Raw genomic sequence first — 19,620 nt, 5'->3', positions numbered from 1 at the left:
AAAAGATTTTTCCAAATGACTTAAATACAACTTAATGATATTAGGAAATGCTGTCTCATTCTATTTAACATCAGTGTTCTCTTGTTCTCTTTCATGTACACCTGAAGATAGAAAATAACAGGTAACTTCTCTGGACCTGAGTCGTGACCACACATTCTGCACACAAAAAGGAAAGTTGTCTGTTCTCAGTCTTATTCTCCAGCTCTTCCTGTTTGAAAGGAAACAGGCCAGTGTCCAAATTAAGGTCTTATTTTAGCTCTGCCAGTAAAATTATCTTTAAGAGACAAATTACATTCTGTTTCATAGGTTCTGTATTCTTAATGGGATGAGTTACGTGTAGCGCCCTCAGGCTACTATTCATTAATTAGTGTCTGACCTCCACTGCATAAGTGTCTTATAAAGACAACTTACGAAGAGACACGCCGACTGAAATGGGAGAAGAATTAATGCATTATGACGATTGATTCCATCAATTATTTTAATTAGGCTCCTTCAAATTCTGCTCTTTCATACATTAGACATTAGTGTTCAACTTCTTTGTACTAGAACTAGGAGAATAATCAGTGTTTATTGGAAATTGTGTCTGACATTGTCACACGATACTGCATTATCTTAACGTGAAAGGTGAGTTTAATTTAAATAGTATCCTCTGCTGATGGCCTGGTCCCCGTGTTTTCAACTTTATCCCATATTTTGGTTGTCAGTGGTGAAATAAGTCAGATGTGCTGCAAAAGAATGCGCACGTCATATCTCAGCCTGCAGTATAAAGCCTTTTGTTTATGCCAGTTCTAATGCCAGCGAGTTCTGTTATGGATCAGCCTGTACTTTAACACATAAATATTGAATGCTTATTGGGGGATTAGCGTCTTTGATCAGTTAATGCAGCGCAGAAGCTTTGAAGCAGACTCGACTCCTGACAACACTATGGGCTGATGTGCCACAGGTGACATTCTAAAATATGCTCTACAGTGAGGCTGTATTTCATCTGCTCGACACAGTGATGATAATGCCGCCTCTTTCGTTAGAACCGAATATCAGCGCAGAAGAGAGGTCAGGGACACTGGGGCATTGTTGCCTCTACAAATTATTACCCACTGAGGTTAAAATGGATGAGCACAAAGCCTGTTCAGACCCTTTCAAATAAAAATTCATGGTCTATGAAATATTTTAAAAGATGGTCAATAATTGAAAATTAGATGCAATTTATTCAACTAATTGGGCAAATCTTCCTCTACTCTAACTGGGTGCACTATACCAGTAAACATGTTTATATCTAGGATAAGCTTTAATCCCTGTCCAGGAAGAAAGCCAATAATAAAGTTCAGAATGTTAATTTATCTTGTAAACAAACATCCAAAACCAATTAAAAACAAATGGATAATCTACTGGTCTAAGTGGGCACAGAGTACTGTGATGCTGGTCTGAATGGATCAACTAACTTTATAAGTTTGGCTATACTGCAAGGTATACCAGTGGAAATGAACACTTTCTTCGTCTCATTTTGGCTTCACCAGACCAAAATATTTGTTCTGAATTGACATGTTCAGATCTAAATTTCATGTGGTTCAGTATGGAATATTATGCTGACTTAACTTTGACTTGACTTAGAATAAAAATAACCGAACACAATAAAATTTAGACCAGCTTTTGCTCTCTGCTCCTCTACCACCTCTCTCTCCACACCTCCTCTCATTACAGTCCCTCTACTCTCTGAACAGGTCTTGGCACTCAGACCAGTTTCAATGTGTAAATGTGCCTGCTTGGAAAACTGGGACTCTCCAGGGATTTCTGATTTTCAACCTCAGCCCAAAGAACATAGTGTTCCTCATCATGCAGATTGCACACTATGCGTTTTCATCTAGGCCAAGATGTTCCCAAAACAAAACAAAACAAAACCTGGGATTTTTTTGTCTTGCAGAAGTTGTTGTGTTGACAGATTTGATTACAGCTTGAATGAGATCTAAATGGGCTAATCTACATATTGTAATGCAGCAATAGCAACATACAATTGCTAAATAAAAAGAGAAGAATGCTCTGATTTTATTTTGGTGATTATCATAAGGTAAAAACTGACTATTAAAAGTCGCTCATCAAATAAATTGTAAATTCTTTTTTAAAGATTTCATATAACAGAAGAACTAGGAAGAAACAGATACGCTAATCATTAATGTATGAAAACGTAAAAGTCATGGAAGGTGCCTCTTGTCCTTCCATACTTATCCCTCATCTTGTTCGCCTTTCACAAAGGGGATCGCTGCCTCTTTATCAGGTGAGGCAGAAATATTGGTTTCCATGGCAACTGTGCCCCCAGCCAGAGCATTAGAATGCGTACACGCCTGTCAACACAGCTACAAAGTTTTTTCGTCAGAGACTGAAGAGAGCAGAACTGAAGTGATTAATTTAAGTCTGAGTCTCATATTGAAACCTTATCATCGGCTGCAGAGGCAACTCGGATTCAAGCCTCGCCTTCCATTCACAGGACGAGCTGGTGTTGAATGGGGCGGGCGGACCGGAGGTTAAAGTAAACATCCCTTCCTTCCTTTTAGTAATGATCAGTCCCTGTTCGTCAAAACACCAGTCTTTACCCTCCCTCACATGAATGAGCCGTTGCCCCGGCAACAATATTGGATGAAAGAGAGAGACATGGAGGAGAAGAGGTGATGTGGGATTTAAAAGTGCTGATGGAAAGTTCCTTACATCCTGGAGACCACTGGACACAACATGAGCTTTAGAGCGCGTTTGTTGCAGTGGAAGTGCCCATGGTCTAAAAACACACATGGCAGCCATGATGTTCGTACGCCAAGACAATCTGAACAGGCCTGTTTAATGTGTAGCAAATGTATATTTACACTGTGACCTCAATACATGGGAGATGAGTCATAAGCAAATGTAGCTAGCAGCGATATTTCTGCCGAATCACTCTGCTTCGCTGCTCATATACATAGATAAGCAGAGTGGTGATTAAACTCTTGATCACTTGAAGCAGGTAGCATCTTATCCATTACACAGTGATTTGCAGACTCCTCCAATGATGTCTAGACATATGATTGATTCTTTTCAGTATTTACAATATCGATCTGGAGACTCTCATAGTGAGGTTGAGTTTAATTGTTTAGGTTCATTGAACAGGCTGATGTGAGCGTCATCACTGGGCTTACAGAACAGAACAAGGAGAACAGTTTAGCTTAGCTTGTGACTTTCTTTTCAATTAGGGATCACATGACTGATATGGAACTGAGATCTGTGCCACACATATGGCACTTATTTTAAAGTCTGCGTTGCTTTGCAAAATAAGAGCATGTCCCTGAGCAGCGGCACAAAGGTCAGTGAGATATTCTGAAATTATGTGTTCATCAACTCCCTGCTTTTTGCAGTTTAGAGCCTGTACATAACTAATGAACTTCTTAGCACTGGCAACAAAACGAAGGAGCAAACAAGAAGCACAGGCCTGTGTCTTATGTTGAAAATACTGTAATTTATATTAAAGTGGTAGTTTCCACTTGAAAAGTTGTTTTCACTAGGAAATATTTAAAGCTTATGGATACTGTGAAAACTTGAGGTTGAAACAGGTCTGAACATATATTACTTAATTAATGTAGAATTAACATGACAAGCTTCAAGATTGTAATTACAGTTATTTCACTGTATTTCTTGTAACAGTGGTTCCATCACCAAAGAAAATTAGTCAATTCATTAAATGCACTTTCCTTATTTTTTATTAAATTGATGTAGCAGCAGAGTAGGAACATCTCTGAGCATCTTGGAGCTGGCTAGCTGTTTTTTACCTCTAACGTCCTGCGTGGTGACAGCACACTACATTTCCCTCATGCTGGAAACATCTTGTTCTGTGTGGCCTAAACAATGCATGCTGTAATGTCCCGCATCACACACAAACAAAGCAGAGATAGGTGCTCAATAATTTGCTTAATAATTCACATCCTGAGTTTTGATTGGATGATGTAAACCACTGTAATATCCAAATTTTTATATTTACTTCTGCTTAGCAGCTATTTTTACTACTTAAATACCCTTGACTAAAAAATAGGGTTATTGTGGAAAATTTGACTCTTTTGACATTTGGCATTTGATTTGGAGATATTTTATGTACTATTCTACCATCATTTTATAAAAGTAGCAGATTGCCTGTTTATTGACTGTGCACTGTTTGCACCTGCAGCACTCACAACATGAACACCCTTAATGAACCTGAGTAAAAGGCCACAGAAGGTTTCTTGTTATCTACTATGTCTCTTCTCATGTGTTGTTGTCCCAGAAAAGCAGGATGACTCACATGTGGTTAAAATGAGGTATATTATTGATTTATACTGTAGCTGTCATGAAGGAATCAGGGTTGATCACACAGACAGGTGTTGTTAGCAGCATTGTCCAGCTCACTTTCAGTCAAGATGGATGGATGGATTGAAACTGGAATTTTGTAGCTGAATTGAAATGCACCATAAGAATACATGCTCTCGGGCTTTGTAATCACATTAATTGTGTTTTCGTTTCCAGTGACTTTACTGAAAGTGAATTAACTGCTTGTTTACAGTGTACGTATGAGGGCTGTGGTGTTAGAGAGAGAGAGTGAAATGTTCTTGGCATGTTTACACCATACAGCTGGAGGGAAGTGGGAGGTTTGGGTTGACAAGTTGCAGGTGCAGAGTGACACTGGTAGGACTCAGAAAGCATGTGAAGAACACAGACTGACAGACAAAACACTGATGCAACATCCCAGCAGTGAGCAGCACAGACAAACAGTAAAGCAACACAGACTGCAGCCTCAGAGCAAACCAATGGACACCTGTGCACTGTCTCTGCATCTAAAACTGTTCTGTAATCTGTAGTCTGTAGGTACTACATCTGTAAACATTTAAGTGTATCTGCTCACATTTCGACCATGTGCATTCGAGCCTACCACACACGTGGGATACAATTGGTTAATCAGACTGTACACACTGGTGCAGTATTAATCGCACATAAGAGGGTATAGCTTTTATCTTAATGTGTTTTCTCCTAAGTCCAAGGAGACACTGAGCAGCACTAATGTTGGTAAGAAGTACTGACTTGGATCCTGCTGTGAATGTGATTTGATAGAGAACACATCTTACTAGGAGTGTAAGCTAAGCTTTTATCCTGCTGTGGGATTCCAAATCAATTTGTTCTTAAATTTGCTTGACATACTTTTTCTATCTGCTGCTACATAGAAATGAAACTATACTCTCTTGTGGCCACAATGAAACGGTGTCATGTTAAATATAGTCTTAACATGTTGGAACAGAAGTGTTCTGCATGCATGAACTTAAAAAGTAAAGATTTTCATACATGCATTCAGTCAGGTATGTGTGATTTATTACACTGGAATATAAAAATATGTTTTCATGCTACGAGGTGAAATATGAAGACCTAATCAAATCCCTGAGCTAAGTCGTACTCTTCTTATATTCGTCAGATGCTTGGCAACCCAATGATCATTGGAGAAACTGAAGCATTGTTACTGTAGTGTGCCTTAAAGTGCCAAAGAGAAATATATAAACTCACTGTAATCTGTCAGCAAACTCTACAGGTTTGAGTTTTGCAATGCAAAGTATTCTCTGAGTGAGTGGAGTTGATTACAGTGTCATGCCCCACTATTACTACTGTAGGAATATTTGAAGGAATTTACACCTAGTGGTATTTCACCATGCAGATTAGCAGGTTTGATTTTATTCACTCAGGTTTTGTGATCTCCGTCTCTGAGATTTCTGCATACATACATAATGGAATGAATGAAGGTGAATCAGTCGTATGTCCTCCACCATCTACCAAGAAGGATGAAAAATTACACTTCATGTCTTCCATCGTGGGATGAATAAAGGAAGCAATTCCATATTCCTTTCTACATCACAGGCTGATATCAGGTTAACACTCTTACAACTGGTGTCACATTTCCTGATCTTGTTGTCCCACTTATAAATACCCACCTAACACCCACTCCCACCTCTACATGCACATTTACTGTACATGCACACTGAGTTTTGTTTTTTTTTTTGTACCGGCAGTTCCGGCAGAAGAAATCTCAAAATCTTGGCAAATAAAACTGAACCTGTCTGCATGGCTAAATAAAAAAATCATTTTTGTGTGTGTATTTGTGTGAACTGCAATTTAATCTTAAAGAGGAACTTAACACCAGGCTGAAAAGTAGTGCTTTTCAATCCTCTTTGGTTAGAGAGTCTGGAAGTTTCTGTTCAACGTGTAAACCACACCCAAAAGTGATGTCACGTGTTGCTGGAGTACACGTGTCCGTCACTGCAGGAAGGTACGAAGTGAAACCACTGGAGGTCAGCAAAGATGAGATTTTCAGGGGGTGTTAAGTTACTCTTCAAGTGCTTTCTGTGTTGTTTCCATGTCCATCTTATCTGCTACTGCACGTTAGCAAAGTGTTGTCAGCTCACTACACTTAAAAAATAGTAAAGCTATTCTACTTAAGCAGTGGTAAGGGTTAAGGGGACCGAAGCTGTGTTATTACCAAGGTTAAAGGGTGAAGGATAGTCACCGCACTCTGCTTTGCACATCGTCAATTAAACGTGCAAAAGTCAGCTGGCCACTGGGAGCTACAGGTCTGTATTATTGTTAGTAGGAGTCTACAGTTAGAGGCTTCCACACACATGTTACCTGAGGTCAGTCTCTGAGATACTCCTCTGGTGCAAGTCCTCTTCTTTCTCCACCAAATCCTCCTGAAGCTCTTTGTCTGTGTCTACCTTCCCACCTGCTTCCTTCCTCCCTCCCTGCAATCTCCCCTCTTTACTAGCCCGTCTCCCTCCCTCTCCTCCTCCCCCACCAGCCTCCTCCTCCTCTCGCACCTCTCCTAACTGCTCATCACCCTCCCGAGACTGGCTCCTTGATCGCAACTGGCTGAAGACGGAGACAGAAGCAAAGAGAGCAGCACATGCAAAGCAGAAAGAAAGCCAAACAAAGCATGAATAATGTCAACAACAAGAGAAAGAAAGACAAACACAGAGACACAGTGCAGCCAAGTTCAAAAGACGACTGATTGAAAATAACAGACAACAGAAAGGCAGACTTACAGCAAGGCGCCATGCAAATGAATTTGTTTTTGTTGCTTTGGTATGAGACAACAGCCAAAGATATGAAATGTGTTTCTTGTTTCAGTGTTCTGTTGCCAGATATGGACAAACTTCCCCCACAGTCTGAAAGAGTGGAGTTCAACCATTTGGTTCCAGATTTTTCTAAAACGGAGCCAAACCTGAACTCATCAGAGCGAGAGGGAACATTTTCCTCTTTCAGTTTAACCAAGAGCAAACAATTTCAAAGCTGAAATCGTCTGGACGTGGCAACACATATGCAAAGAAAAGTTCACGGCTGAGGAGGATTCGTCCATTCCTGATAACAGCTTAATGAAGTTTAAAGAGCGAGACAAAGTCCACAGCCCCCCCCCCCACTTCACCGGTGTGGACATCAGCCTTACCGGATCTTGCGGTTTCCTTGAGGCCTCTCTGACTGGACAGACATGTAGCTCGTGCTGCTGAACCGAGAGGCACTACTAGTTCTCGACACAGCGGACACGTCGCTTACATCACTGTCCGATGACTTGGCCGACAGGTTATCGGAGCCCCGTGGATCTCTGCCTGAGCGCTGCAGAGAGGACAAAATATAAACAACACAAAGATCACAGCTACTTTCAAAAGTCCAGTGGTTATTCACACTGCATTTGTGAAAAAGGAGACACTCGTGCTTGCACGCCTTTAGCTTTTTAAGGAGAACTATTCCTGATCGGGATATGTTCTGCGCTTACGCAACTCACAGTTCAGTCGCCCTTAACATACATCAACTGACTGTGATTAGTGAAGCTGATCAGAACGTTTTGATATGCCTGACTCTGGCTCTGAAATTAAACTGTTAAGTCGTCACTAGCAAATGCTTGTTGTTGGGCCCCTGTTGCCCCCCTCTTTAATTATATTCTCAAGTTTTCTGGGCCCAGGGGCTTCAGGGTGTCATCAATAGGTTGATAATTTACTTTAATGGTACAAATTCTTAAATTAAAGTGCAATTAATCAAATTACATCAATAAAATGACAAACAGTCAACGTGGTTCCTTTGGAGCTGTGGGTCCTGAAGCAGTGCTCCCCTTTGCCTGGTTTGTAATTCAGCCCTTCCTAAAATTATATACAGTATAACGTAATATATAATATAATGGATGTATGATGTACAGTAGCAAAACTACCGAATTTTGCTGTTAATACTTATACAATATATAAAGTACTTATATATGTTTTTATTTTAGTAAAGTTTGAATTCGGGACTTTTACCCTGTCTTGGATCTGTGTCCCTCCACCACGGGAAAGCAGATGATATCACATGATGTAAAATACTGTGACATTTATTTGGCTTTTACTCTGATTTTTTTCTAAACTGTTTTTACACTGAGGTTTCCCTGGAAGCTCAACTGGAATGCCAAACTTGGCATGTACCTAGTTCAAGAAAATCTGTGGAACTGGATGTGTACATGATATCCTGTGTGTGTGGTTTTTTGTTGGACTGTTTACTGTAAGAGAACCTGAAGTGAGTGTTACACTAACTGCTCTGTATTACACTGCGGTTTAAGAGCAGGCGCTCAGAAGTCCTGTTTAATAATAGTGAGAGCATTGTTTTGTCAATGGTGCTTCTAGAGAGGATAAAGTTCAACAGACAAGGACAACTCGCAGTCTAATCTGCTTTTTATAGACTGCAAGGAAACACATTGGGTGCTCCTAATGCAATAGTTTTCATAACACTGACTTAAAAGGAAAGCTGGACAGAGAGCCTTCGTCTTGTACATCTTGGCCCAGACTGCAATGAGACACCAGACTCAGGCCAGGCTCTCTAAACACGCTCAGCACCTCTCCAGAACAGAGTAGTAAACACTTGACTCTGCACACACTCACTGTCACATGCCTTGAATTTACAGCAAGAGGCTTAAAGGCTCAGTTCACCCAAATGACAACGAGAAGACACATTTTCTCGCTGCAGTTGTATCTAGACGAGCACGTGCTAAGCCTCTGAGATATATGCCACTGAAACGCCCTCACAATGTAAAGTGAATGAAACTCAAGATAATCCACAGATCTTGCTGTGAACATGATTATCCTTATTTTCACCTTCAGTGGAAAAAAAACAAAATGCAGCAAAAAGTGTCAGAAGTTTGGTGTGTGAACTATCCTGAGTAACATGTTGCCACTCTGTTTTCAAATGTCAGCAAAACTATCTGCATGAATCAATACAACTAGGAGAAAGTGGAGAAATCTGGGTGAACTGACCCTGTAAAAAAAACGACTGAACATAACTCAGTGTTTTCTAACCTGAACTGAGATGAGTGTTCATCAGCTTTCCTGAGTTTGTGTGACTATGTTTGTGCGTATATGTACACTGTGCAAACATCAGCGCACATGCGCCGCATGATGTTAATATGTGCATGTGTACATGCTTCACTGCTTTCAAAATGTGCCATATGGCCAATGGACAGTGCAGCCATGCAAACAGTATACTGTAGGTACATGTTGTTTCTTTTGGAGTATCGAAGCGTACATCAAGCATATCTGGACATGTTTTTACCTTGTGGTAGTCCTGCTCCAGTCTGGAGTCAGAGCCAGCTCCCTGCTTGTACTTATTCATCTTCAGTTTCATCTGCCTGGTCCTCTCCTCCATGTCCATACCTGAGCACAGAGACGGGAGACTATCAGATGGTGGCTGATGCTGTGCGGAAGGCCTGATGGGAGGACATACTGTTATGGTGAGAGACAAGCTTCTGCTGAGCTATGAGCCATGAGCTATGACGAGGACAGATCTAATGGGAAAAAGCTGAATGGTCGGCTGTATCAACAGAGAAACAAAAACACGAACACAAACAAAAAAATGCTGACTGGTAAAGGGAAGCTGCATAACACGTTAAACTGCTTCATTTGTAACCAACTGTCCCAATCCCAGGCCAAATAAAAATTTGAAACAAGATTTCTGACCACTCTGTTGCTTTTTAGTTCAGTGATGAATATTTATATAACATAATTTATTTATCCCTACAACAAAAGAAAAGGAACTTTGGATTCTAAGCCAAACTTACTACAATAAACAACATGTACTACCTCCAACAATACCAATACCGTGTCCTACATCGGGGCACATTTTTCATACGATTCTAGATAAATACCAACCCTCTGACAACAAATGCAATTCCTGAACGGACTGAATCGGACTAATTGGCCAACACATCCCTCTCAGCTCAGCAGAATCCACTTTATTTTTGATTTCTCATTTCAGTGATTTGTAAAATCATCACATCTTCCTGTTTGTTCCCGTCTCATCTTCTCCCAAATTCAGACTGAGCACTATGCTTTGTTTCGCACTGTTGCAAGCACAATTTGCACTATATAAGCATCACACCGTAATCAATACACAAGCTTAACCTTGCTCTGTGGAGGTAATTATGCCACTGCTGCTAGAGCTATTCACGTCGCATGTAACTAAACTAAAACACCAAAATGATGCCTCATAACACATACTTCCTGCTGGAGCTGTATCTCCGTTCTCTCCACTTGCTCTCTGTCTCTGCTTTTGTGTCATATGATGCCAGTGACAAAGTGAAGGTGAATGCACAGGTAGAAGTGCCATGCACACATACAGTATGCCTACAGCTTCACATACACACACAGGAGAAGCAATACAAGCTGGGAGCAAATGAATGACTGAATAGGTGAGGCAAAGCGATTTTTTTTTCCTTGTTACAGTGGAGTTCATTCTCTGCTTGTCTTGGTTAATTGTTTACCTGCTCTGCTTAGGTAACATCTCACAGCCTACGCATACTGCTGTAATTTTTATGTAAGAAGCATTCAGTGAACTGCTTGTTATGCCACACCGTATCAGCTTTTGTTTCGCAACATCTGTTCAACTAAAAACACTGAACTTTGTTGATCAGCTGATGCAGTTATGCTGCTTTTTAAGTCACAGTGCAGTCAGAAAGTATTAGGACACAGTTTGTTGTGCTGCGTCTTTCAGCTCACTGAATTCGAAATGAAACGATGGTTATGAGGTCAAAGTTGCAACTTTACATACGCGAACACTGATTTGAGGGTCTTAACAGCCACATCAGATGAATAGTGTAGGAACTGCTGGGTTTATTTAGACATAGCTCCCCAGGTTTAGGGAACAGAGAGGGATTGGACAACATATCATAAGATTACTGTAACACATTATACAGCCATTTTTTTCCCTGCTGACTGCCTGGCAGCCTCACAACGGCGGCAACACGACTCAAACAAGTGTTCCACATTTGTGAGACTATGTATGTACTAACTGCATGCCCTGAATTTCAGCTCTTCAACCTCATACCTCATAGTCATTGTTTCACTTGAAAGCAAATGAGCTGAAGTAGAACCAGATAGTCAAAACTTATTCATGCGTATATATTTCTTTTTGACTGAACTGTCTCCTAATGTGAGGGGGACACTCAAAACCACTTTGACGCATTTTGTCAATTAAATTATACTTAAATAGGCCATGAACTCAGTGTAGGGAAATGTTGAAAATGTGGGTAATCCAAATAAGGAGAATTCTGCTGTCATGCAAACGACAGCAATTTTTTTTTCTAGGTAGAAAATAACACAGCGTTGTATGTCAAGACCTGGTGCGAAAGAAACAACACTGGCATGACCATGACCATGTTCCTATGAACTGTAAGCCCACACAGTCTGTCCGCAGCAAAGTAAAGGATAAAGGAGAGCCAAATTAAAAAAAAAAAAAAAAGCCGGAAGCATCGTCCGCAGAACAATTAAGAGCGCAAACGGCACAAGAGAATGAAGGCGAGCGAAACCGGAAAAGAAAAGACGAAAGAGATGTGGGGAGGTGGGTGGGGGAGGGCAAGCCAGGAAGACATACAGAGTGAATAAAAGAAGAAGAGGAAGCAGAGTCAGAAAAGGAAGAAGGGGAAGAAGAAGAAGAAGAAGGGACAGACCTGAGTTCGTCCAACTTGGTGAGTCCGTGTCTTCTGGGATCACATCACAGAATGGACAGACACAGACAGAGGAGAGGAAGATGGATGTGAGAGGATGCACGAAGGGTGAGGGGGGGAGACGGAGGAGGAGAGGGAGGACGGAGGGAGGGCGACGCCATCACCGTGATCACCGTGTATGCCAGGTTTGGAGGGTCAGAGTGAAGGGGAAGAGGATGGAGGGTCGGGGGGTTGGGAGGGGGTGGGGGGGACACAACACGACAACAATACGACACGACAATGACAAAACAACAGGCACAGAACACACAAACAAAATCATAGAGTACACCAAGAACACACAAACTCCACCATGGGCACAGTGAGAAGTCAAAGTAGAGCAAGAGGGTGCGAGGCTGGGGGAGGCTGAGGTTAAGAGTTAAGTTATTAGAAATTAGAAAGGGGGGAAGGTTGGGAAGGTGAGGTTCTGTGCTTTAAAGGAAAAAGAGCTGAAACAGTAAAGAGATGTTAATGTACCAAACCAGATAGAAACTCGAGACCTCCGAGGATAGGAGGGGAGAGGGGGAGAGGAGAGGAGGGTAAGAGGAGAAGTGGATGTCACTTGAGTCTGCATGGGGCAACTGTGGGGAGACAGCCTGGAAAAATAACATGAAAGAAAGGAAAAAAAAAAGAAAACAAAACAAAACAACACAAACTGAAAGCACAGAGCAGCGAGCACACAAAAGAGAGAGCCGGCTACCTCAGAGTATCAGCAAGATACGTGAAAATTAAGAAACCTGAGTAGAGTGCAAGGGCACAAATTCAGATGCACACACACAAACACAAACACACACAGGCGTCAGCTACAACATCGTTCTGAAAGGAGGTTACACAACAACAAGATCGACCGCCTGCTTTCCGGCATCTCTGTTGCTTCCGATTACATATTTTCTTTCCCTTCATATTATTCATGTCCTCCCTTCTTTCCGCTCAGCCTGCTGAGACACTGGAATATTCTGAGGAGGATTTTGTTCCCTGTCTCTTTCTCTCCAAAAGATAAACTGTGCTTTAATTTCAGCAATCAAGACACTTGTGTGCGTGTTTTGTTCCTGTGTAAAGCGGCCACCCATGGACCCACAGCCCGTGACCCGCTCAGAGCGATTCTGCCTGTCTAATCTCCGTCCTGGAGTCTGAATCTAAAGCCCAAAACCAACGTTGACAGTCAGGAGAGCAAAGAAGCCCACTCCATCAGACTTCATTTTCATAGCCCCTTACACAGAATTTGCATTTAGCTCAATTAGTACTCCATTAGGGTGAATAATGAAGTGTCACATGAATAAAAAGACAATGTGAGACATCGGCCTCACCAGCTTTCATCTCTTTGTGGCAGCTAACATCATCTCATTAGGGAGTCAAATGATAATCAAGAGAGCAAGTGATTTTTTTCCCCCCTTTACTTCAGCTGCATCATGTAGGTCATCAGGATAAGGGAGTGATATATTAAAACAGAGATGGGAGAGAATGAAACACCAGAGCAGTCTCCTGGCAGGTATTTTATGTGTTTATGTGCACCACTGTATAAACTTTAGATTAGTTTAGTTTTTACTTCTATATAATATTCATCTTGCAGCAACACTTACACAAAACCAAAAGAAAAAACAAAGAGTTGTTGATATGTGCACTTTTGATATGTGCACTTGTACTTTTAAAAAAACATCTTTATGTGAACACTGTTAAATAAATCGTGCACCAAAAATCAGCAGAAAGATGCTTTCTCCAAGTAACTACACAACTTAAATGTGTCATATGTGAATGGTCAACGCACACAAGGCATCAGCCATATTTAATAAAACTGGCTTCTGTATTCTGTGTTGTTTGTTCTGGAGTGTGTGTGTGTGTTTGTTGTGAAACAGTGTAAATGAATGACGTGAGAAAACAGTGAACAATAGGCACTAGAGGGGAGTGTGATTAAAACTCGCCCCCTTCTTACACAATCACCGTTGAGGAGCCATTGACCGACATTGAGGCAGCTCTCAGAGTGAGAGTAACATAAATGTGGCCAAGCTGGATAAGATAATTGCTTTCAGTCTTTCCAGGATAAATAAAGGTAGAAAAAAACTGCAGAGACAGAGAGAAATCGACACAGAGACACAAGGGAGGAAGAAGAAGAGAAGGTGGGGAGCTCTGAAGGTAAAAACAAAGGGAGTGATAGAGAGCAGAGGTGTTTAAAGAGAGAGAGAAAGAGAGAGGCTGAAAAATAAAATGAACAAGGGACTGAGAAAGTGTGAGAGACTGATTGACGGCCAGGCCTGAGCCTGCTGAGGGTTCATTACAGCCTGAATCTCAGTCACTGGGGCTCGTTAACCCACAACACCAGACTGTACATTACACGCAGTTCTGAATCAACCAATTAGTGAGATGTTGACAAGTCAAAGCTTTTAGTGTCACTGTCTCACACTGACAAAATAAATACGAGTAAGAGGCTGTGGCCAAGCTAAAACAGTAAATATGCTAATAAAATGATTAATCTGTGTGTATGTATGCATGTGTGTATGTATATACAAACTATATTAACCTAGATCAGGAGAGCTTTTATGACAAATTATCAAAGGCCAGTGTCCATAGAGACAGCAGCTCCAGGCTTCACTGCAAAACCACATCAAGGAGGAAGAGACAGAAAAGAACAGAAGGGCGCCATCCAGAGGCTGACCTGGGCAATCATGTGTATCAGATTATTCTGCTAGCCCATTCAAAATATATCAAGAAAGCTATCCTTATGCTTTTCTAACATCCAGGTTCTACTGTACAATTGTCCAGGTCTCCCTGTGGTGAGGTTCTAATCCATCTGATAAGAGTACACACAAACTATGGAGAACAGCGCAGAAAAACCCATCAAGGAAACAACACCTTGGTGGAATATTGCTCTGATTTTAACCATGAGAACGTCTGTTTGAGTGTATGAACAACAAACAACCCAATATCTTCTGTGGTTTTAACGTAAACACTGTTCACGTGAAGGATTTCACTCTTAAGAAAGTCTAAACTCTATTTAGATTTGTCTCCATTGTCTTGACCTTTAACTCTTGGTAGGAATATGCCCATAGGTAGGTATAGCAGTGCAGATTTACTGGTAAACTACTTTTGTTTACAGTATGTGATCCCTGTTACATATTATGTTTCTCAACAGTGACATACTTCAGTGGACAGACTTATATATGAGCAGGCAGAGCAAGAACAATGTAGATGCTGGATACAGGCTCACTGAATTTGAGACTTCATAGGTACAGTTTTACCACTAAGCCATAACATACAGTATTCTTCACACACATTGACAACTTAGACTTTTGGAAGTATGTGTTGTTGTTGATTGTCCAGTGTCATGTTTTAAAAGAAGTTGTATATCTTTATATGAACTTACACATTACACCATTACCAGACTAAACCTTATCACCCCAAAACACACTGACAGACTAACTGCACACTCACGTAGTGGAACACCCTTTTCTGGTTGCTTGTTGTGATCATTTTGGGAATATACAGTACATTGAATGGGCTGTTTATTGTTTATACTTTGAAAGTGTCAGAAATCCACACCCAGAAACAACTAACCTGTGTCAGTGAGGGAGGGGTGTGGCTGTGTCCCTCCATCAGACAAAGAGCCATTCAGCCCTCGCTGCTGGTCCTCCCATGTCACCTCTACAGCGAGATGCACGCATGAACATACACACACATACACATACACATACACATACACACACAAACGCTCACTGGTTTGGACACTACATGAGTTTCAAGGGCCTTGAATTATCAAGTGAGCTGTTTGTAAATTCCTGCTCAAAATCCCTTCCCCAGATTTTTCTCTGAAATGTATTTATTTACTTTTTAATACACAATTTACACATTAAAACCACTGTGTATATATTGTGCAGTGAAAATAGAAAGGAATAGTAAAGCTTGGTAAGAAAGAAAAAAAGAGCCCTTTGCCCACTTCAGCACTGAAATCATAGACAGCTCCTCATCAAAGATTATGAACTTTGTGCCATCTGCTGGCCAACAGGGGTAACAGTCTCTGAGGTTTAAAAAAAAAAATCAAGACTTTATACTCTGCAGGTCTTCAACAGCAAAGTAAAATGCACAGAATCCAGGAAATACTGAGGAATTATTATTTGTTGTTTACATTTTACACTGTTATCAAAAGGTGATTACTTATACAAAAGAGAGGGTAAGAGAGGAGAAGAATTCATTTCTGTTTAAGTCGAACTTTGAGGCCACACTGGAGCCAGAGAGGGAAAGACCAGCAGAGATCACAGCAACAGCACCCACAGCATGTATTAACATCAGTTTTAGCTCCATACAGAACAACTCCCTAATTTGTTCACGCCAAATTAACTCAGTAGGAATGAACCAAACTCAGTGTATATAACAGATGAAATGTGGACAAAGGGAAGTTTGAAGAAATTGAATATTTAAATGTACTACGGCAAAACAGAAGGCAGAATCATTCAGAGCAGCTAAGCACTAGTGAGTGTCACGCATGAAGAACTTGTGATGACCGAGAAAACCAACACAGCAAAGTCACACCATCACACTACTCAGAGGACTTGCCTTTCCTCCCATTTACCGGTGGGCCTTGGGGTTTTTCCTCACAGTCTGCTGCTAGTAGAGAGACAGATGGAGGCTCATGAAATGATGGAGCTCTGAAACCCGCAGTACTGTAAGTCACATTAATATGGCAGCTCACACTGTATGTGCTCACACACAGACGGACGCACACACGCTCACAGTTCTGCGCACAAACACACAGCTACTCCAAGAGCTGATACCTGAGTACTAGTTTGCACATAAAGTCTTCTACACAAAAGTGTTGTGAACGTTTGGTTAGTTATACTGCACAGTGTGTGGCTCAAATGAACAGCATGCATTTAATGCAACATACAAGCTTCTCACAGCAGCATTTAGCCTGCAGAACATCACTCAGAAAATAGACAGTTTAAAAACAGAATGTGGCTTTTTTTAGGGACCCTACATGAGTATCATCTGAGTCAGTCAGCACAACAGCTACAACAGTGCTGAGTAATAGCACCACACAGTCAAAGGACAGAAGCAAGCCACATTAACAGATGGGAAAGTAGGAAGTGCAAACTGTGGGGGACTTCAGTTTCTGCCAACAGTCTGGCCATTCATTCAAGCCTGTGGATGAATGTACTGTACATCAACACGTACTGTACATTACTCTCATCCAAGAAACAAAGCAAGATCCCAACTCCTGAACAGAGCGTGTACTCACAACATTTCATTTGTTTTTATTGTGAATGAACATAGAGCAGCTTTTCTTAGGAAAGGAATCAAGCAGCATCACATGTCTCAAGAAAATGGAGAAAAGACTTTGCTTCAGAACACATTTAAAGGCTGTTTCTGAAGTGATAAACACACCTGGGCGACCATTTTGGGGTTCAGGTGCCCCAGAATCCTCCCCTGCTCCCTCTTAGGAGTCGCCACACATAAACAGATAACATACAAGACAATTAGGTTGGTGCAAGTGTGAGGTAAGTTCGAATCAGCGAGACAAAAAGGTGGCAAGGTTTATAAACAGTCCAGCTCTTCTCTGAAATCAGCAAGGGACAATAATATGGATCCAGTCCATAAAAAGCTTCACACACACACACACACACACATTCTCACACACATTTGCATTACATAAGCTGAGTGCCATACGGCTCAGTGGGAGCTACAGCACAAGGTCAGATCAATACCCCCACAGCCCACACACTGCAACTGTCCTGAAAGGTACTGTAGAGAGAGAGTGGAACGAAACACAAATACAAAGAAATAAGAAGGAGCGAGAGAAGAGGGAAAGGATTGACTCACTGACAAAGAGAAACAGGAAAAAAAGAGAGATAAGGTCAGGAATAGAGAGGAAGAAGGAAAAAAGGGGCGACACCAAGAAGTGACAGAGGAGACCAGACAGAGTTTTAGAGTGATAAAAAAGATGGCACAGATATAGAAGAAGGGCGGGACTGAGAGGCACAGCAAAGGAGAGGGTGAGGAAGATGGAGAGAGAGAGAGAGAGAGCAAGAGCTGGGCTGGTTGGCGGCTGTACAGAAGACAGGGAAAACCCTCATGGACTCTGACAATGATGAAAGAGTTCTGCGAGTGCTTTGACAAGTTCTCCAGAAGTGCCTGAGCTTTCCCTCTCTCTCTATCTGTGTCCCAGTCGCTCCCTCCAACCACAGCAAAGCTACAACAATCTTTGTTTTTCCACAGCCTCTGATTCAAAGACAACAGGCAAAATAATCACTGCTTTCATCACAGTGCCTCTTACAGTACACGTCACAGGATGTTACAACGACACAAAACGTTTGATAAAGGAGTGCTGATCTACATAACTTCACTTTGTAGTCGTGAGGTTGTGGAAAATTTTGGGCCTTAATCTTGCTCAAGTGGAGTGGAGTGCACCCTGTTTAGCAGACACAGATTGTAAAGCATCATATTGGCCTCGGTGAAGTATCTCAGCAGTCCAAATATTTAAAATAAATCAATAATTCCCAGACAAATAATAACAATATCTAGAGTTCAACTCAAAACAAAGAAACAGGGAGGCCACATGAGAACACAACACTGGTACTATCAATAGCAGGATCCGGACAGATCTACAGGTAAGTACAACACGATGGCACAGGACATCTCAACTGTACGTTAAACACAGCTACAACAGAGGGAGGGTTCACGGAGCAAAGGGTAAGTTCAGCCTCCAGTGAACCCAGCCACCCGCCGTTGCAGACAGGGTTTTGGCCTTCAGAGTAAGGTGTGGCTCAAGAAGCACTCTTAGTCTGAAAGACTAAACCCACACATTCAGGTACAGACCTTCACAAGGCTCTGTTCCTTCGTCTCCATCTTCTGAGAGAGAAATGGAAAAGGAACCGAGTAGAGATGTTATGGATGGAAGGCAAAAGTAAACACCAATAAAACACAAAGCACACTAAAAAACAATCCTTGTGCATGTGATATGAGCTATAGCTTAAACTGAGAGATTCCATCAGTAAATAATAATCCTTCCTTTTCCAGTCAAAAGTGAAGGGTAAGCATCAGAAACTGCTGTAAAACCAAAGCTCTTCCTCAGGCCTAAACAGCCGGGCCACCAAATAAAAACAATATCATTATAAGATACTGAATGTAATCACACCTTCGCACTAATAAAATGATGTCCTCATTCAATATACACGTATCTGAGTCTCTCCGTAGACAGTAACCCTGCAATACAAAGAGAAAACGACCAGGTGACTTACTTCTGTCCTTCCCTGTGGGTGGAAGTTGTGGTAGTTGCCGTCCTCGTCTACTGGACATGGGGGTACTGGTGGGACTGGTCTGTACCGATCCACTACGAGGATGCGCCCTACATGACAAAAAGCAGCGCAGACACTGGGGTGAGACACAAATTGGGACACGTGCTGATGGTGGATGGGGCCAGGCCAGGCCATGTCGAGAAAAGTAAAGAGAGAGATGAACACCCATCAGTCAAGGCATTAAAAACCAGTGACCGGTTTTAATGTTGTGGCTGATGGGTTCTACATTTGATAGCATTAATGTGAGTAACATAAAAAGTAAAGCTATTAGCTACAGTGGGAAAGTGAAATGATCTAATCCACTTAAATAGAATCACTTCTTAA

General features: G+C 41.5%; 1 protein-coding gene across 5 annotated transcripts in view; it reads right to left on the bottom strand.

Moving 5' to 3' along the window:
• The window catches only part of rims2a (regulating synaptic membrane exocytosis 2a), a 132,809-nt gene that overhangs the window by 18,935 nt on the left and 94,254 nt on the right, over positions 1-19,620 (bottom strand). Inside the window, exons 25-30 of one of the 5 annotated variants that reach the window (XM_041044047.1) lie at positions 19,240-19,346; positions 18,818-18,850; positions 17,387-17,437; positions 9,589-9,689; positions 7,466-7,632; positions 6,652-6,876 (exon numbers count right to left, since the gene is read on the bottom strand). In XM_041044047.1, coding sequence (XP_040899981.1) covers positions 6,652-6,876; positions 7,466-7,632; positions 9,589-9,689; positions 17,387-17,437; positions 18,818-18,850; positions 19,240-19,346 — 684 coding nt within the window. Of the gene's footprint in view, positions 1-6,651; positions 6,892-7,465; positions 7,633-9,578; positions 9,690-11,980; positions 12,014-17,386; positions 17,438-18,817; positions 18,851-19,239; positions 19,347-19,620 lie in introns of those variants that run through there. The other 4 variants (XM_041044049.1, XM_041044048.1, XM_041044050.1 and 1 more) reach the window with 4 other exon arrangements.

This window comes from Toxotes jaculatrix, chromosome 8 (assembly GCF_017976425.1).
Source record: "Toxotes jaculatrix isolate fToxJac2 chromosome 8, fToxJac2.pri, whole genome shotgun sequence".
In the NCBI taxonomy this organism is placed as follows: domain Eukaryota; kingdom Metazoa; phylum Chordata; class Actinopteri; family Toxotidae; genus Toxotes; species Toxotes jaculatrix.
Note: the sequence above shows the minus strand (reverse complement) of the source record. Positions and strands in the feature narration are given on the sequence as shown.